Source organism: Camelus ferus, chromosome 17 (genome assembly GCF_009834535.1).
Source record: "Camelus ferus isolate YT-003-E chromosome 17, BCGSAC_Cfer_1.0, whole genome shotgun sequence".
Taxonomy (NCBI): domain Eukaryota; kingdom Metazoa; phylum Chordata; class Mammalia; order Artiodactyla; family Camelidae; genus Camelus; species Camelus ferus.
This window is the reverse complement of record NC_045712.1, coordinates 38,128,418-38,147,737: the sequence shown is the minus strand read 5'-3', so window position 1 is coordinate 38,147,737 and position 19,320 is coordinate 38,128,418. Positions and strand designations below refer to the sequence as shown.

General features: G+C 40.9%; 2 protein-coding genes across 2 annotated transcripts in view; one reads left to right on the top strand and one right to left on the bottom strand.

The window, feature by feature from the left end:
- Positions 1–1,044: 1,044 nt before the first annotated feature.
- KIAA1143 (KIAA1143 ortholog) lies at positions 1,045–6,129 on the bottom strand. Its single transcript, XM_032459042.1, has 3 exons — positions 5,949–6,129; positions 2,281–2,425; positions 1,045–1,618 (listed from the first exon to the last, which is right to left on the bottom strand). The coding sequence occupies exons 1-3, from the start codon at positions 6,054–6,056 to the stop codon at positions 1,404–1,406; spliced, it is 468 nt and encodes a 155-aa protein (XP_032314933.1). The 5' UTR covers positions 6,057–6,129; the 3' UTR covers positions 1,045–1,403.
- A 67-nt stretch (positions 6,130–6,196) lies between these two features.
- KIF15 (kinesin family member 15) overlaps positions 6,197–19,320 on the top strand; it is a 59,903-nt gene continuing 46,779 nt past the window's right edge. The window contains 4 exon segments of the mRNA XM_032459030.1: positions 6,197–6,335; positions 14,670–14,712; positions 15,221–15,404; positions 16,926–17,002. Coding sequence (XP_032314921.1) covers positions 6,317–6,335; positions 14,670–14,712; positions 15,221–15,404; positions 16,926–17,002 — 323 coding nt within the window. The 5' untranslated portion in view covers positions 6,197–6,316.

Below are 19,320 nucleotides of genomic sequence, written 5' to 3'. Positions count from 1 at the left end.
CAGCTCATTGTTTTTAATTTGTGCTTCCCTGATGACACAGGAGGTGGGGTACTTTTTCTATTATTATTTGTCATCTGTGTATCTTCTTTGGTGAGGTATCTGTTCAAGATGTTTTAACTGTGTGTCCAGCTTCTGTTGCCCACAGGTTCACAGAGAACTTTCAGTGGGAGGTAAACATTACTTCTGCAGATACACCAGAGACCCAGCTTGTTGGCTCAGGGAGAAGCAAGGGCAATGGGAAAACTGACTCTGTGCCATTATCTCCTCGGGATGCAGGGAAGAGGGAAAAGTGTACTGGTGCACAGCTGGATTGGTGTAAGGAGAAGCCTGGGAAGGACAGAGTGTCAAGGTAGCAGGACAGATGGTTGTATTCTAGGACCCCCACTGCAGGTTCAGAAGGATCCAGGCCCTGGAGAGAACAGAGGCTGTGATGGGATGAACAGCAGGAGAGTTATGGCTAGACTAGGGAGAATTAGGGGAAATAGCCACATGAATATAAAGTTCAGGGTCCCATCCTGCAGCTTAAGAACTCAGTTACCTCTCCCCAGCAGCTTCTGGGACCGGGACTGTGCTAGCTGTGCCAGTCTCTGAGGAAACATTCACATCAATGATGATAACTAATGGTCCCTTAATCCCAGCTTCTGGGACCATCTTTGCCTTCACCATGTTAAACCTGGGGCTGCCATTAGCCTAGAACGTTTGTGGGGCAATGGAGGATTCCTAACCTCAGGCCTGGACAGATGCCTCCTGTCAAGCCTTTCTCCTGTCAGAAAGACTTCATGCATGACTCGGGAGAAACCGTAGGTTGGTAGATGTCCGTCAAAAGACTGTTTCCGTAGCCGCATGAATATTTTTTCATTAGAGTCTTACTTGTTCAAGCTCCACTTGTATCTCTCATCTTGCCAGAGCTGTCAGAGGGCTCCCTTAGCAGGAGCTGGGGAAGTACTGCAAATAGGCACATGCCGTCTCCCCCATCCAAAGTGAGGTTCACTAATGAGGAAGACAAATAGGGGATCTGTTTAATTACGAAGTCCTCTGTAGCTATTAATGTCAGTTTTAATTTTACTGACTTGAAAAAATGCTTGTGGTATAAGGTCAAGTGAGAAGCAAGACAGAGAATGTATGGAATACAATCACAGTTTTGTTTACAAAAATACAATTTACATACACATCCCATACATGGGAAATAAAATGTTAGTGGTAGTTAACGTCTACAAAGTTAGCAGTTCAGGTCAAAAGGGTATTGATGGACATACATAGTTTTTATCTTACTGAATGTTTTCTGTATTGTCTAAATTTTCTCCAGTAAACTTGTATTATCTTTAGAATAGGGGAAAAATGTTATTTTAAAGAATACCCCATATATTCTTAGGGAAAACTAAGTCCAAAGTGTTTATTTACACTTAATCATTTTCATCTTCATTGTCAAATGAAAGGAGGCTACTGTTTTTGATTTGTTTTTGTGAGTTCTTTTTAACTGAGTCCTGCTTATTTATTTCATCTTCTTTTGCTTTCTTCTTTTTTGAGCTTGCTGTTAAACCTGAATATTTTTCACCTGAGGAACGCTTGACTGGTTTTCGATACATAATTCTTCCATCAGCTGAAGCTGGTTCTTCATCTGCAGCAAAAAGAAAGTTAAAAAACTTTCTCTCCTCATGATTTTGACTTTATTGGAGAGTCAAATGGCAAGAAAATCTCATACTGTACTTAAAGATGTCTTTGAGTCAGTTCAGTCTGGCCTCCTCCACTGCTGCTAGCCATATGCCCACAAGACATGAGGTTACTTAATAAACACTCTCTTACTAAAGTATTCAGTAATATTGCCAGTCCCCGATACATAACAATCAAGCTGTATTTTTAAGTATTTTTGAACAGTGACCAGAGCTCCAGCATTTCCCCCTAAAGCAATGTAGTAAGTACTTACAAATAGTGAAAAAAAATACTGTATGGCATACCACACTTCAGGCACTACTTAAATAGACCTCAGTTGACTAGTTTGTAAGCCTAACCAGTTATTTTTTTTTTAAAACAAGATGTTTTTACTTGAATTTGCACTTAATCCTTATAACAAACCAATAAAGTAGGCACAATTATTGTCCCCATTTTACTGATGAGATAACTGAGGCTGAGAGGTGAAATGATTTGTTCAAGGTCACACATCTGATAAGTGTTAAAGCCAAAGTCTGACCTTCTCCTTCAAATATACCATACTATTATATAAAATGATTTCATACCTAGCTCCTTAAATTGTTAGGAAAACCAGATTACTTTCAGATATACCTGCTTTGGCAGCCTTGATTTCGGCTTTAATTTTCATGACTTCTTCAGCTGACAGGTCTCCCTTTTTTAAAACCACCACTTGGGGCTGTTCATCTTCTTTGTCACTGTGATCGCCATCTTCATCTGGGAGCTGCGTCTGGATTCTCTAGAGGAAAACAAACATAACGTGTAAGTTGCTGACCTTGAACTAAATACAGTTGCTGTCTCTCTGAGAAACTCTAATTACTAATGTGAGAAGGGTAACTTTATTGACTACATGTGTTTGGTAATGAATTTTCAAGTAACTCTTAAGAGTCTAACCTTGCCACACTAGGGAGGAGATCCACCAGCCAGTTACCCTGGGATGCCTGTCCAGGGGGACTGATTTCCATCTCAGCAGGACCCCAGCACGCAGCTCCCAGTGTCAGGGGCCCTCTGCTTCTTGTGCTGCCAGCACTCAGCCCACTCAGGGCAGTGCTGACCTCCATCGGTCCTCTCTGCTCTTCAACCCTTTTCACTTCCATCTCTTCTCAAAAAGTGACAAACAAACAAACAAAAAAACACCACCAAAGTACAGAAAGCAACAAGTAAAAGGTCCACTTTCTCCCACTTCTGCTCATCTCTCCTACCTTCCAGGAGGTTATCTGGTGGGTATCCCATCAGCTGTTTTGTAAGTGTATAAAAAACATACACTTTACATAGCACTAGTGTGACATGCTTTCTTTTTTCTTTTCAAATTATGAAATTTCCCAAGCGTAAAAAAGTACAGAGAATAACATAACAGAAACCATGTACTTACTCTACACATGCAGTAAATGGTAACATTTGGCTAATTGATTCAGATTTTTTTTTAATGTCAGATACCATATAAGACTTGCTCCTCCAACTCTTACTCAAAAAAAATTTTGCACAGTACCTTGAGATATATATGGCATCATGTTTTTCAAAATCACTGCCTAGCATTCAGTTATATATATGATCATCTCATGGTTTATCTGACCTGTTCTTTTTAAGTAAAAATTTTGGTTGTTTCTAGTGTTTTTCTTCTATAATAAAAATTTTGCACATTTTGTTCACTTTGGTGAACTTAAATATAGATAAATCCTGGACATGGAATTGCTAGGTTGAAAGGCATAAACACCCCACCACACATTATTCAAATAATGTGTTTTTAAATGTTTAAGTTTAATGTGGTTTTAAGTTCACCTCTCACAGAGCCTTCCTTGTCTCCCAAGCAGGGCAACAAAGCCCTGCAGAATCTGGCCTCAGTCTACAACCAGAACTATAGTCACAGCTTTATCCTCCACCATGTCTATGGCTTCTGGACTCCAGCCAGGTTTGAGTACTGCAGATCCATGAACATATTAGCTTGTTTGCCTCCTGTTGCTGAACAAGTTCTTGGGGCCTAGAAAGCCCCACTGACCTTGGCCAACTCCTCTCAAGCTGCCTTCTAGAATTAGATCCTTCAGAAGTGCTTTCCTGATCTCAGCAGCTTTTCTCACACTGTGCATGGCTCACAGGCGACATGTACCACTCTGTGCTATCAATATTTTTCTGTCCCGTCTCCACTAGGCAAGCTGCTTCGAGAGAGGCACTATGTGTTTCATCTCTGTATCTAGAGGCACAGAGCCTGGCAAACAGCATGGACAAGAAATGTGTTTACCTACTCATGAATGACCAATAGGATGAAAAATGATTAACCTGAAGCCCTGGCAAGTTACTTGCAGGCACACTCAACCATTCTGTCTACATCCCAAATCGGCTTCATCACTTGACAAGTGCATTCTCTTGAATATCCATGTGAGTTTATTGTTTATTCATTAGTTTTGCCCATGTTTCTCTGAAAGGTTCCAATAAATGACCATTAATAAGTATTTTTAGCCAAGGAAATGGGGAAGTGAAGTAAAATCAACCCTGGTGTTCATCAAATTGAGAATCATTAATTCTGACTCTTCTTTTTGTTTATGCAACTGGCTGTAAAACAAGAGGGACAGTCTATGGAATAGTGGCAGCAGTCACTGAGGACTGTTCAGAGCCACTCCTGAATTAACTCTCAAGAAGATGAGTAAGACAATTTAGTTCAAGTATATATCGATTTCCCATGAAACTCTTCTTTTTGTTAACAGATCACCAGGATGATTATATTACCTAAATGATGAAGAATGAAGTTGGTTTCACAAACATAGGCACATGAGGTAAGGAAAAGTGTCTTGATTAAACATGCAAGCCCAAGTCACTGATATTAACTGGAAAGCTTTCCCCTCTCAGAGCTCTTCTAAGATAGTATCCTGAGCTGTCATCTTCGAGGTGTTAACTATGTACACACAAGATCATCACTAGGACCTGAAATATACTATCAAATTAGGTCTCCTATTCTCCTCATGGCTGAATTCACATCCCTTTTCTCAAACCTCACCCTCTTTGTCATCACTTTTTCTGGTCCTGGGGACCAGTCACTCCCTGAGCATGTTATCTCTAACCAAACATGGCTCCTTGTTGTCCATACGGCCTCACCTCCATCAGTCCCTCAGTCACTTATACACATGGTCAATCCACGACTCACCATCTCTACACCTTTATGCCTGCTGTTCCTTCCATCTTCACCTGCTGACCTACCCATGCTCAAGATTCAATCTAAATATCCCCTCTTCCATGAAGCCTTCCCTGATGATAAGCAGTCATCTGACCAATGTAACCTGTCATCCACTACTTGGTAGCAGGCACTGCACTAGGTGCTGGGAAATTACAGAGGGATTAAGATACTGAGTGTGTTTGATTTAGTGGTGGAGATAAACAAGAAAGCAAGTAATTGCAATGTAAAGTGATGAGTATTGCAAATAAGATATGGATAGAGTGAAGAGAAGAACAGAGGAGTAACTGGGGAGGTTCAAAGGCCTTCACAGAAGTGGTGACCTGTTAAGGCAGAGATGAGGCAGGCAGGAAGGTGCTAAAGAACATGGCATTTTGGAGATCCATCTACTTGTCCTTTCAGAGACTGGCACAGTGCCTGGGTTTAGCACGTAGTCACTGCATTAACTGCACTTTTGTGTCTTACTAAGTTCTAGGTGACTTGAGGGGTGAATCTTAGAGCAAGTGCTAGGCACCAAGTGCTAAATTAATTCTTTATTTCTCCAAAGATGCCCTAAGCATAATATTCTCTTTCTATTAAAAGAGGTAGGGCAGGTTTTGATGTGAACCAGTTCAGGTGGAAGCCTGGGAGGGCTCAGAAGTTGACTCCCACCGATTCCCATTCCTAAACCATTCAGGCGTGGCGTCTTCCTGAAGTCGGGTCATTTGATCGAGTGGCCTTAATTTTTTTTATCGGGAAAGTGGGACGACGCTACTACCCACCTGCCAACTACAGGTTTTGGAATAAGCAAGTGAAAATGAAGAGACAGGAAAATGATCTTTCTTAACCATCTACCAAGGACGAGGCGCTTTACCTGCGTCAAGTCATTTTCAAGAACACAGCAGTACTCTGAAAACGACCAACAGCTTCCTGGGCGTAAGAGGCTGTAGTTTTAAGAGGCTCGGTCTGGGGTCCGAGGCCACTCGGATTGGGCGGCCGGGCGCGGGTGGCAGGAGGGACCTGTCAGTATCTGGCCTCCAAGTGAAGGCAGAAGCCGGAAGTGGCGGGGCGGGGCGGGGCGGGCCGCGCTTCTGAGGTAACGCGACTGGCCCCGGCTCACCTTGGTCTCTACGGTGGGCCCTTCCCTGTAACCGACGCGTTCCTTGAAGCGGGCCAGGAATGCCGGCTCGGCTGGCCGCACGTAGGACACCTGATTCCTCTTGCTCATGGCCGTTCAGGGGAAAAACTGGATTCCCGGGCCGCCTCGGGACTGTGCAGAGGCGACGGCGCCTACTCGTGACGTCACGTCGGCCCCTCCCCTGGCTCAAGACTGGGCAACATGGCGGCTTCCGTACTGGCGTCAACGTCCCACCTGGGCGCCAAATTCAAATTGGCGGCCATCTTGAGCTGACGGGATCGCCGCGCATCGCGCGGCTGTAAGTGAGGGCGCTCGGTGTGTCCGTCTCCGGATCGAGGGGTGAGGGCACCATGGCGCCCGGCTGCAAAAGTAAGTGAGGGGCCCCTGTCCCCGACCCCAGATGCAAGGTTCTCTACTAGGCGTGAAGGGCTGGAGCGGACTGAGCGGCGGTGGGCGTTTGGAATCTCCCTCCAAGACAATACATGGATGGAACAGCTCGCTTCCTTTCCTTGTGTGAATTGGGCTCATGCTACGAGCCAGGCGCAGTTCTAGGTACTGGGGCTGAGCAGAGAACTGGAACCGAGAGCCGTCATCCAGGAGCTTGGTTCCTGAGCGCCCTGCTGGTTCTTCCCTCCGGTCCTCGGCCTTGCTGTTCCTTGCGGGACTCTTCCCTAGTCCCGCCCGATCAGGGATGCCTCTCTAGGTGTCCTTGCCTGAGGGCTGGCCCAGGCTCTCGCACATTACTGACTTTCCTGAAGGGGAGAACTTACTCTAGCTCCACACACGTTTTTCTCTTTTGGAGGGTCCACTATAGACTCTCCTTAGATAAAAGGACTTTTAAAGCACTGAATTCAGCAGTGTCTTTATATTCTCACAATCCGTATTTTCTCCTCTCAAGGAGACCTCTCCAATTTCTTTTTCTCATGGAGAGCAGCCTGTCATGTTTGCTTTTGATAAATCTTTCAATTGTCACTAATTTCTTGGACCTTTGCTTTTCCTGAATATGTGCCCCACCTCTTACGTTGTGTAACCCTGTAAGGAGTCTGCTTTTTTAAAGCTGATTTTGAGCTGATTTGATGAATCTGTCGACTGAAAGAAAATGCACAACCTAAAAGTTGAGAGTTATGTTGTATTCGGTGGACTTTCTGAGGACTGTAGCCCAGGAGGCAGCCTCTCAAATTGCTCTCAGACTGTTCTGCCCAGGCAAGGGAGAAGCCAGGATATACAGGAATTTTGCAAAAAACACCAGATAGTCAGAACGTCAAAAGATTGCTGTTAATTACAAAAAGCCAGATATCTCAAGTTAAGTAACTTGGCACTTTCTGTGTATGGGAAGGTCCAAAGTTCTGGGCTCCTTGAAATCATTCCTTTGATATACACCTAGCTATCTAGGGTCGGTATCTTGTTTTCCACATCCTGAATTCCCTTAAGATGCACCCTTGTAGGTGGCAGCAGAGGCCGGGCTGCCTGCTTGTCTTCATCCTGAGTTCCCTCCACTCATTGTCTGGGGCTGCAGTAGCAGCTGATGACTTGACGACCAGAGCATCCTTTGTTTACTGATATGGCTGGCAATATTTTTCATTCACAGATCTTAGTGAATGGTATGAATGGTAATGAGACAATGCCCATATTAGAAGATTGAAGAAATTGTGAACTTTTGTTATTTGAGCCTTCCAATAACATTGTGCTTCTAGCTGTCAATTGTAATTATTTTCTTATGTGTTTGTTTGTTGTTTCCCTAACCTTTTAGGTCAGTCATACCATTACCTGACTACCTCATTATGCTCTCTTTTTCCATCTAAAATGTTCCTTTTCCTCTACCATTTTCAGTATTCAGGGAATATTGGCAGACACATTGGTACATTATTGGACCAAAATGTTCATCATACTTTCTGCACAGTTACAGTATTTGTTCAGTATTTTTGGACTCAAGCAAGAGAATTTATGCCTATGATATAATTAGAGCATCTGTTTATTTAATGGAAAGTGATATATGTACGTGACTGTCCATTAAAGGATTCTGTCCTGTCTGTACATATCACTTTTTAGAAGTGATGGGAGCAGGGATATTCAAAGCTCCCTTTTATCATGGTGGTGATTTCCACAGGGAACTCTCCAGCTCCCTTAAGTTTGTTAACAAAGTTGAGGTTGATGACATCCCAGGTAAGTGCCCCTCGCAGCAGCCTAGGGACCTGGAACATGAGGTGGGAACACAGGAGGAGAGAAATGCAACCCTCATGAAATTGACTGAGTTTAAGATTCCCTTTCTGAACATAATCATATTTGGTCAGATGATCTATAGCTATTTATCTGGATGGCAGAGTAAAACATCTATGGTCTTTTTAAAGCAAGAATACTTTTTTTTAAAAATTTACTGTTTTGTTGATGTTTTGCTTATACATAATAAAGGACACAAATTTTAAGACTACTACTCAAGGAATTTTTGTAGTACAATGTATAAATACACTCTTGTAAATATCACTCAGATCAAGAAGTAAAACAGTTCTTGTACCCCAGAAAGTTCTCTGTGACCCTTCCTAGTTAATAACCACACTACCCCCAAACATTACTCTGATTTCTGTCACCAGTAGTTAGTTTTGCCTATTCTTGAACTTCGTGGAAATGGTACAGTATTTAGTCTTTATGTTTTAGCTTCTTTTACTGAATGTTATGTGTATGAGCATTGTTCTTTGTATGTAGCAGCAGTTAATTCTTTCTCATTGTTGCTTAGTGTTCCATTATGTCAGTATACCACAATTTGTTTATTTTTCTATTGATGGTCATTTGGGCTTCTAGATGGGCTGTTATGAATAAAGCTACTGTGAATATTCTTCAACATATTTTAAGTTAAACACATTGAGGACCTCAGGATCTGTATCCTATTGTTGTTCTTTGACTGTGAGTCTGTTACTCAAAACTGCTCAAGTTCTCAGCCTCTTAGCTGCAGTTTTCAGAATCTGCGATCTCTGAGGGAAAAATCAGCCTCAGATGCTGTGTTCACACTTCTGTGCTTCCACCCCCTCTTTGATTCTGGCTCCACAGTTTCTGACTGCCTTGGCAGGACTCCAAGCCTTGACTGGGGGGACACAAATATTCATACCATAGCAGTGATGAAGAGATGACATCTGTTGTTTGTGCAGAATAAAGGGGTTGACTGCAGTCATTGACTACTGTTAGCACAGTACACTGTGTCTAAGGACAGCTGAGATTTAGGTGCCTGTTTTGAACTTGCTCCCCCCAGAACCTCCAAAACATCATCCAAGTACCGTTCTGACTTAAGCTGTTTTATTTTCTGCTGTCAGGATATATGACGCCTGTTCACATTACCGATTCTAAACGTAGTTTTCTTCTTTCTCCAGCTCTTCATAAGAACCTGATTTCAGCTTTCCTAACATGAAAGCTTTCCCTTTGGATCCTGGCTTTGTCATACTTGTTTTTACTTTTGCTAAGGGTTCAGAGAGACTGTTTCTTTGATGCCAGGCCTTGAGGGAATTGTGACGGGCAGGTGGGAAATTGGGCAATCCGTGGTCTGTTTCCTGATTCACAGACATTCATTGGGGGTTCAGCTGGAGAGGCTAGTCTGCAGGAATCAAATTGTAGTGTGACACAATTTGCTTGGTGCTCTTATGCTTAAGGCAGGATAGAAATTAAGAAGTCCTTTCTACTGATGTCCTAGGATTCATTCATTCAGAGATGATTATTGAGTGCTTGCTGTGTGTCAGGCACTGCTCTAGATAATGCTTTATAGTAGATTTGGGAGAGAGAGTAAAAAATTAATATGTATTAATGATAGCAGTAGTAATACATTCTTTGAAGAAAAATAGGGCCAAGAGTGATAGATGGCTGGGAGGGTGGGGGAAATGCCTTATTAGGAAGGTGCTGTTTGAGTTAATACCTGAAGAAATTGAGGAAATGTTCCAGGCAGAAGTTACAGCAAGTGTAAAGGTACTGAAGGGCGGCATGTTCTAGAAATAGCCAGGAGTCTAGCTTGGCTGGATGGAACAGGAGTGTGAGGGGAAATGAGTTGTGGAGGTGGTAGGGAGAGAGGCAGAGGCACCGGGCAATGGAGAGCCCTGTAGGCTCTTGTGAGGGCTTTTCCATCTCTGACTGAGATGGAAAGCCACTGCAGTTTTGAACAGGAATGACTTTCTGTGACACACACTTAATATTTATTTTCATAACTTTTAATTTTGCTGTAATTTAAACTTACAGGAAAGCTTTACACATCTTAACAACTTTGCATTTTGCCATATCTGCTTTATCATTCTCGCTCTCTCTTCCCTCACATTCCCAACTGTGTGTATTCATAGTATTTTTTTATGAACTATTTAAGAGTAAAATGGTTAGTACTGCTAAATATTAGTGCCACTAGATACCTCAGTGTGTAATTTCTAGGAACAAGTATATTCTCTTAAACAATCACATTGTGATCAAAATTAAGAAGTTTTACATCAATACAGTGCTGTTGCTAATCCACTGTCAGTCTTTTACATTTGTCAGATGTCCCAATAATGTACTTTTAAAAAAATTTTTTTGAGGGGGAGGTAATTAGGTTTATTTACTTATTTAATGGAGGATTGAACCCAGGACCTTGTGCATGCTAGGCATGCTCTCTACCACTGAGCTATTACCCCCTATACCAATGGTGTACTTGTATCATTTTCCCCCAGGACCAGATCTGATACCGGATCTCTCATTGCATTTTCATTGCATTGACTACTCATCTCTAACTTAAAAAAAAATGTTTTTAGCAACTTAATTGAGATATGTCACATAGTATACAGTTTACCCATATGAAGTGTAAAATTCAATGGTTTTTAGTGTATTTGCAGATACGTGCAACTATCAGTATAGTCAGTTTTAGAACCTTTTCGCCTCAGAAAGAACTCTCCTATCCTCCAGTTCTCAGCCGCCTTCCTGCCCATCCCCCACCAGCCCTAAGGAACAGCTAGTCTACTTGCTGTCTGACTCTATTCATCATTCAAAGGGGCATGTTGAAATCTCCAATGTTATTGTTAAATTGTCTATTTCTCCCTTCATTTCTTGTTGGTTTTTGCTTCACATATTTTGGTGCTCTTTTATTAGGTGATTATATGTTTATATCTGTATTATCTTCTGGTGGCTTGACCCTTTCATCATTATAAAATGTTGCTCTTTATCTCTAGTAACATTTTTGTTTGTTTCAAAGTCAAAAGACAAAACAGTCTGACCACAGTATAGCCACTCCTACTCTCTTGTGATTGCTGTTTACATGAGACAATCTTTTTTCATCCTTTTACTTTCAATCTGTTTGTATCTTTGAATCTAAAATGTGTTTCCTGTAGATAATACATAGTTAGAGCATGTTTTTTCATCTAGTCTGACAGTCTCTGCCTTTTGATTGGGTGGTGTGATCCATTCTCATATTATTGATTTGGTTGGATTCACCATCTACCATTTACTTTTCATTTCTATGTGTCTCATGTCTTGTATGTTCCTGTGTTCCTCCACTGCTTTCTTTTTTTGAAGTTTTTTTTTTTAATGGTTGCTTTAGGATTTGACATACACATCTTAACAGCATCAGCTTCAGATTTATACTAGCTTAATTCCAGAGATATAAACATTACCCCTATGTAGCTCTGTCCCTTTCACCCTCTTTTTTGGTATTATTTTAAATACATTACATCTCTTGTTACAAATCCAACAATACATTACTTGACCATCTTTAGTCATTTCCTTTGTCCCTATACCTTCTTTGTGCTGTTATTGGTAAATATTTTACACATATGCTTCTGTAGGTTATAGGCCCAACAGTACATTATGCACATATTATTTTACACAATTGTTTTAAAATCAAATAAAAGGAGAAAATAGGCATTTCTATCATGTTTTACAATTATATATCACCTTTACCTGGTGTTCTTTGATTTTCTTTTCACATGGATTCAGATTATGGTCTGTAGTCAACTTGCTTTCAGGCTGAAGAACCTCCTTTACTATTTTTTTAAGGTTGGGCCTTCTAGCAACAAACTCTCTAATTCCTCTGGCCTCTATTGTTTCTGCTAAGTCTGTTAATCTAATTGGGGTTCTCCATAAGTAGTGACTTTCAGCATTTTTACTGTGATGTGTCTGTGGATCTGTTTGTATTTAGCCTTTTTGAAATTTGAACTTCTTGGATGTGTAGATTGTTTTTTTTTCTGTCTTTTCTTTTCTTTTCTTTTTTTTTTTATTTTGGGAATGTTTCAGCTGTTATTTATTTGTATTTTTTTCTGTTCTCTTTCCTCTCCTGATAACTCTCCATTACATGTATGTTGGTATGCATATAGTGTCCCACATTTCTCTAAGGCTCACTTTATTTTTCTTCATTCTTTTTTCTCTGTTCTTTGGCTTTTATAATCTGTATTGATCTACCTTCGAGCTTGCTTGTTCTTTTTTCTGCCAGTTCAAATCTACTGTTGAGCCATTCGAGTGAATTTTTATTTTAGTTGTTATACTTTTCAGCTCCAGAGTTTCCCTTTGGTTCTATTTTATAATTCCTGTCTCTTTATTGATATTCTCTATTCGATGTGACATAGTCCTCATACTTTAAAAAAATTCTTTAATTATGATTTCCTTTAGTTCTGTGCATGTTTGTAATGGCTACTTTGAAGTCTTTTCTGATAAACCCAACATCTGGGCACTCTCACAGGCAGTTTCTGATGCCTGCTTTTTTCTGGTTTATGGGTCATACTTTTTTTGTTTCTTTGAATTCCTTGTAATTTTTGGTTAGAAAATTGACGTCTTAGATATGTCACAGCAGTTCTGGGTACTGGTCTCTCCGCCTCCTGGATTTATTTGCTAGTTTTTGTTTAGTGACTAGCTGTTTTGTTTCAATGAAGTCTGCTTCCCTCTCAGTGTTAGGTCGTCTGGTATTGCTCCTCAGGGAAGCAGAGCTTTGGCTGTGCCCAAGTCACCCTGGGGTGACAGTAGTTTGGAGGCGGGATCTTCCTTTCCCTACCACACCCAGCTGTTTAAGTCCAGGAGTTGTCAGCTGATTTCTCTTTTGTTTTCAACAGTGCCCTAGGACATAAATTGCCCTGCAAACTAATCCACTTAAATTCTTGCTCCTTTGAAGGACTAATTTCTGAGGTCTCTGACCCCCGCAGAGGTGCCCCCAACTGTTTTATTCCCCAGTTCTCTCCTGCAAACTAATGGGCCTGCAGTTTAGCTCATATCCTGCGTCTCCTCTAACCACCTTGCATTACAACCTTCACTGTCCTCAAGAGTGCCATTAGGCCTGAACTCTGCGCTATGTTGCAGGTGAAGTCAGCTCATTTGGGGAGACTTTAGGAGCTGTTTTATGGCCAGTCTCTCTCTTGAGGCAAAATTTCAGAGCCAAGGTGTTGGAGTTGGGATGCGGGGACAATGACAATCTCTTTTCAGAGTGACACTCCTGCTCTAGTTGCTAAATATTTGCTTGTATGTGTGTGTGCATGCGTATGTGTATAGCAGCAGCCTGGGGTCCTCTTAACCTGCTTCATTTAGCTGAGAACCACTGCCTCACCAGCCAGGACAAGGGTGATCCGGACCCAGTGTTCTCAGCATGCTATGTCCAAGGTAGAGCCTCATTCTACAAGTTGGGGCTGGGTGAGAGAAGGGACCCTCCACCTCTCAACCACACTCACCTGGGACTTAGCTTCAGCCACAGGTAGCTGGCTGGAGGCAGGACAAGAAACTCTGATAACTTGCTCCTCCTGGGAAGAAAGCGTTTCAATGGGGGAATGGTGGGTAGGGGGCTTCTGGTGGTGTTGGCTGTACAGTCTGGAGCGGGGTGTCCAACTCTCTGAGCTGGGAGGGAGGGAGCGATCATGGTTCAAGTACCAGAGACTCTCACCTTTCCTTTGGAATTCCATTGATTTTCTTGAGTAGCTGTTTATTTGTTATTTGCCTTTGGGACCATTTCTAGACACTCTGAATGGTTATATTTTTTTATGTTACCAGTGTCACTGAGCAGTGCGGCAGTGGAGTTCCTCATTTTGTCATGCTGGAAGTTGAGCTCTGAGTTCTTTTTTAACAGAATTATTCTGCCTGCTGGGTTGAGAACAGATGTAGGTTGGGAGATGAGGGACTGAGAAAAGTAGGGAGGCTGTTATAATAACTCAAGTAAGGCATGTTGCTGGCTTGATTCCATGGTGGTCAGGGCAGTGGATTTGACAAGAAGTTGTAGGATTCTGGTATGTTTTGAAGGCTGAGCCAAAGATGGCTAACAGATTGGATATGAAGTATGAGAAAGAAAGGGGTCAGGGATGCCTTGAAGGTTTTTGACCTGAGTAACTGGAATTAATTGAGATGGAGAAGCATGTTTGAGGTGGGAGTGGAGTTATCAGGAGCTCAGCTTTGGACACATTAAATTTGAGACATTGCCTGCTGGACATCCAACTGGAGATGTCAAGTAGATATGAGTCTGGGGCTCAGGAAAGTGGTCCAGGGAGCAGGTTAAAATTTAGTGAGTCATCAGTATATACATAGCATTTAAAACCATGAGACTGGATGTCGTCACCAAAAGAGCAGGTATGGTTAGAATAGAGAGGAAGATCAGGGCCTGTCCCCAGAGTACCTGCTGTCCGGAGGTCAGGGAGCTGGAGACTAAGGAATGTCAGTGCTGAAGAGCAGGCTAGGTAAGAATGGGGTTTTTATGTTGCACTTTTAAACATTTTAAATGACGTCTTATCTTTTTTTTTCTAGCTGAGTTACGCAATGTGACAAATTGTCAGTCTAATCAACCAAGGTAAGGAAAAAAATCTTGTTAATGAGACCAAAAATAATTAAGCATGTAGTATTCCTAAAACAACCAGTTAGCACAGTAAGGGGTACTTGTTTCAAAATTAAGCTTGGTCCTGAGCTACCCGGAAGTATGGAAAAATCATATCTCCTCCCACCCTCTGTCCTCTCCCCTTCCAGGCTAAAAGAAGGAATCAATAATATAATTCTCCCTTGGAATGACTTATTATTGCTATTAAGAGGGAAATCAGAGACAAGCATAGCTTGGATCTCCTTGAAATCAACTCAAGGAGACTCCCTTTGAGTTGATTTCAAGTAAAGGCTTTTGAAGACAACTGTCGTGAAGCAAATCAGTCAAGGGTGTGGGTCACGTGAGATTCTTTAAAAGAGGTAAATGTAAATGGGTAGATCTTGGGCTTTGTTAGGGAAACTTTCAAAATCGGAAAATTAGAGGCAATATGAGGCTCAGATCCTTTTTCTCCAGTAGACTCAGCTCCTACATTTTTTGTCTTTAGTAATGAAGGTGATGCCATCAAAGTTTTTGTGCGAATTCGCCCACCTACAGAGGGTTCTGGGTCAGCTGATGGAGAGCAAAACTTATGCTTATCTGTGCTGTCCTCTACGACTCTCCGGCTGCACTCCAACCCTGAGCCCAAGACCTTCACGTTTGATCACGTCGCAGACATGGACACTACTCAGGTAATGATAATTCTGGAAACGTCACTTTCCATTTGGAACATAAAAGATTATGTTGTTTGGGAGGTTTTTGTTCCTTGTCTCTTTAGTTTGATAGGTCTCAAGATAAGGAAGCTTAAATGTTCCATAAATATTTTAAATGTAATTTTATTAAATATTTTTCTTCCTTCATCAAACTTCATGCTAGAATGACAAGCCTGCTCTACTTTCCCTCTCCAACCAGTGATGGAGTTTAGTGAAGGTGTACTTTTTAGAGCTACCTGAATGATTGACAGGCATAGTTGAACTGCCTGGTTTAAGAGAAATGTCTCAGTTCTCACCGCTGTGACACAAATATCATGCACTGGGTGGCTTAAACAACAAACATGTATTTCTCACAGTTCTGGAGGTTGGGAAATCCAGGATCAAGGCCAGGAGATCCAGTGTCTAGTAAGGACTCACTTCCTGGCTTGTAGGCAGCTGCTTCTCACTGTGTCCTCACATGGAGAGAGAGAGAGAAATCTCCGTGCCTCTTCTTGTAAGGGCACTGCAGGCACATGTCGCTTTATCATGCTCTGCAGATACTGTGTTTTTTTACAGTTGATGCTTTGTGGCACTGTGCACTGAGCAACTCCATCAGCATCGTTTTTCCAACAGCATTTGATCACCTCATGTCTCTGTCGTGTTTTGATCAATATTTCTTGAAATATTTCATACTTTTTTGTTATTATTGTATTTATTATGTTGATCTGTGATGTTACTATTGTAATTGTTTTGGCATATTTTAGCAACAAAGTATTTTTTAAGCAATAAATTATTTTTGAATTAAGGCATGTGCATTGTTTTCTTAGCAATGATGCTATTGCACACTTAATAGACTCTAGTATAGTATGAATATAACTTTTATACTCACTGGGAAACCCCAAAATTTGCGTGACTTGCTTTATTACTGTATTCACTTTATTGCACTGGCCTTGACCTGAACCCACAGTATCTCAGAGGTCTGCCTGTACTCCCATCCTGAGGGCTCCACCCTCATGACTAATTACCTGCCAAAGACCCCATCTCCAAATACCGTCACCCTGGGGATTAGGAATTCAGTATATGAATTTTGGGGAGGATACACACATGCGATCCATAGCAGAGTGATAGATTTAAGGTTACTGTGGCATCAGTAATTTTTTCTAATTAAGGACATACGTAAAAATGAAAATCAAAATCAGATATTGATTGTTTAGTATAAGCTTGTGGGAAAAGCACTGAAGAACAAATAGGGCTATGTAAATGCTAATACCAGTATAATATTGCATGCAATATGCTAAACAAAATTCTATATAAAGTCTAGATTTGCACTTTAAATTTATAATTGTATAGGAGACTAATGGACATAATTAAGTTTACAGTTTTATCATCTTAGATGTTTTTGCCCTTTTTCTATAGTGGAAATTTTCATGTTATTTCAAGTGTTAAAAGCAAAGCACACAAATTTAGGAAAAATGTTTTCATTTTTATGACATGTTAACATATTTGGTTCTTCATTTGTAGGAGTCTATGTTCTCAACTGTGGCCAAAGGCATTGTGGAGTCTTGCATGAGTGGATATAATGGTACCATCTTTGCATAGTAAGTTGCTGACTGTGTCTTAATACAAGGGTATAATAGTCAATGCTTCTGTTTGTTTCCTATGGCTGCTGTAACAAATGACCACGTATTTAGTGGCTTGAAGCAACACAGATTTATTATCTTACAGTTCTGTAAGTCAGAAATCTGACACAGGTCTCACTGAGCTGAATGAAGGTGTCAGTGGGGCTGTGTTCCTGTCTGAAAGTTTGAGGAGAATCTATTTCCTTGTCTTTCCTACCTCCTGGAGGCCGCCCACATTAATTGGCCTACAACCCCCTTTCTCCATCTTCAAAGCTGATGGCATGCAGCTCTGGCTCTTCCTTAACCAGGATGCTCTCTGACTTCAGCTGGGACAGGGTCTCTATTTTAGGGACGCATGTGATTAGACTGACTCCACCTGCATAATCAAGCTGGACAGGATTAAACTCCACCTCCTGGAGATGAGAGTGTCTACATACATTAGGAATTCTTCTGTAAGGAAGATTCTTTTTTTCTCCCTCATTTATTTATTCAGTTAGTCTTTATATAGTATGGGCTCCTGTATATTTATTTTATACTTTGGATTATAATGTAATATTCATTGTTCTATCTTGTTCATATTGTTCTACCTAGACCATTGTGAGCTATTTAAGATTGGCTTCTTTGTCCCTTTGACATGTCACATCCTTCTGCTTTTGAGCACTTACTTTATGATGCTCCCGGGTCATCTTATATTTTCCCCATCCCAGGCCTAGAATCAGCCATTTTGGCGAAGAGCCCTTGTTCCCTTTATTGGAGAATGGTATTTAGAAACCAAGGTCTGGGCTCTAGGTATGATTGTTGCTATGGAGTGTTACTGCTTTTAGGCCTTCTCAGCAGACAGAGCTAGGTGATGTATGTACGTAGACTAAGTCATGTATACGGATATATCTGTAATTGTTTCTGTATCTATATATATAGGAAGCTAAACTTGAGTTGATACTGATGTCTCTGACTCTAATCCAAGGGTTTAGAATCCACATGGGTTCATTTCAGCCTTCCTTTCTTGTTTATCTGTAACTTGCCTTGCTGACAGTGAGACACTGGGGTCCCACTGCTATCTGTTTATTTTTTTGTTCAGCCCCAATATACATGTAAAGCGGTTTCAGAATTGTTAGCTTGTATCTCTGTGAGGAACACATTTACCAAGTAGTCTTTATGTACAGATCTTATTTTTTTTTTTAAGGCTTACAATTTCTAGTCAAAATCTCATTTTGTAGCTACTTAGGACAGCTCCTTTTCCACCTACCTCCTTCAGTGCAGTATATCCTACACTTGTCATTCAATCAGATGGATTCTGCTGTGGGATCTCTGACATCCTGGTTGATGTATTTAGCTTGTTTATTTAGTTTGCATGCTTTCAAGTTCATCCTTTTTGATGTACAGTGGCCTAGTGTTTTGACAAATGCCCCGTATTTAACACCCCAGTACTGAAGAGAACAGCTCCTTCACCTACCGAGTTCCCCATTTGTCCCCTTTGTAGTCAGCCACTCCCCCTTCCCCAAACTCTTGGGTACACTAATGTATTTTCCATTCCTATAGTTTTACCATTTTTAGAGTGTCATATGACTGGGATCATATAATGTGTAGTCTTTTGGATCTGGCTTTTTCTTAGTAAAATGCATTTAAGATTTGTCTTTGTTGTTGCATTCATCAGTGGCTTATTCTTTCCTTTTTTTGCTGAATAGTATTTAGTTGTGTGGATGTACCACAGTTTATCCATTCCTCTGTTAAAGGATACCTTGGTTGCTTCCAGTTTTTAGTGTTTATGAATAAAGTTGCTATAAATATTTGAATATTGGTTTTTGTGTGAACATAAGTTTTCAAATCACTTGAGTAAATACCTAGGAATACAACTGCTGGGTCATATAGTATAAGAAACTGTCAAACTGTCTTCCAAGCATATATTTAAAACTGAGTGATATACCTGAATTCTGAATATTGGCAGCCTTAAAATATTGGTATAAACTTAATGTTGGGAGGTCTAGAAGGCATTGTGACAACCTTGGCAGTTGTACAAGGTGAATTTTAGTATCATTTTAGATTTATTTCATAAATAGGAATATAATTTGTAGTGTAATTATGTTTTTCCTTTTCTTTTAGCAATAAACTTCCTAATTTTATTTAGAGCCAGAGTTTTTTAATAGGATATAGTGAATTAAGTAATTCATTTTGAGCAGCTGATGCTTGTGTGTGCGCGTGTGTGTGTGCGTGCCCTTGTTTCATCCATAATTGGCTCAAAACACAAGAAAAAATAGATTAAGAAGTTTAAAGCTTGGGTTCACATTGCACACACCTTC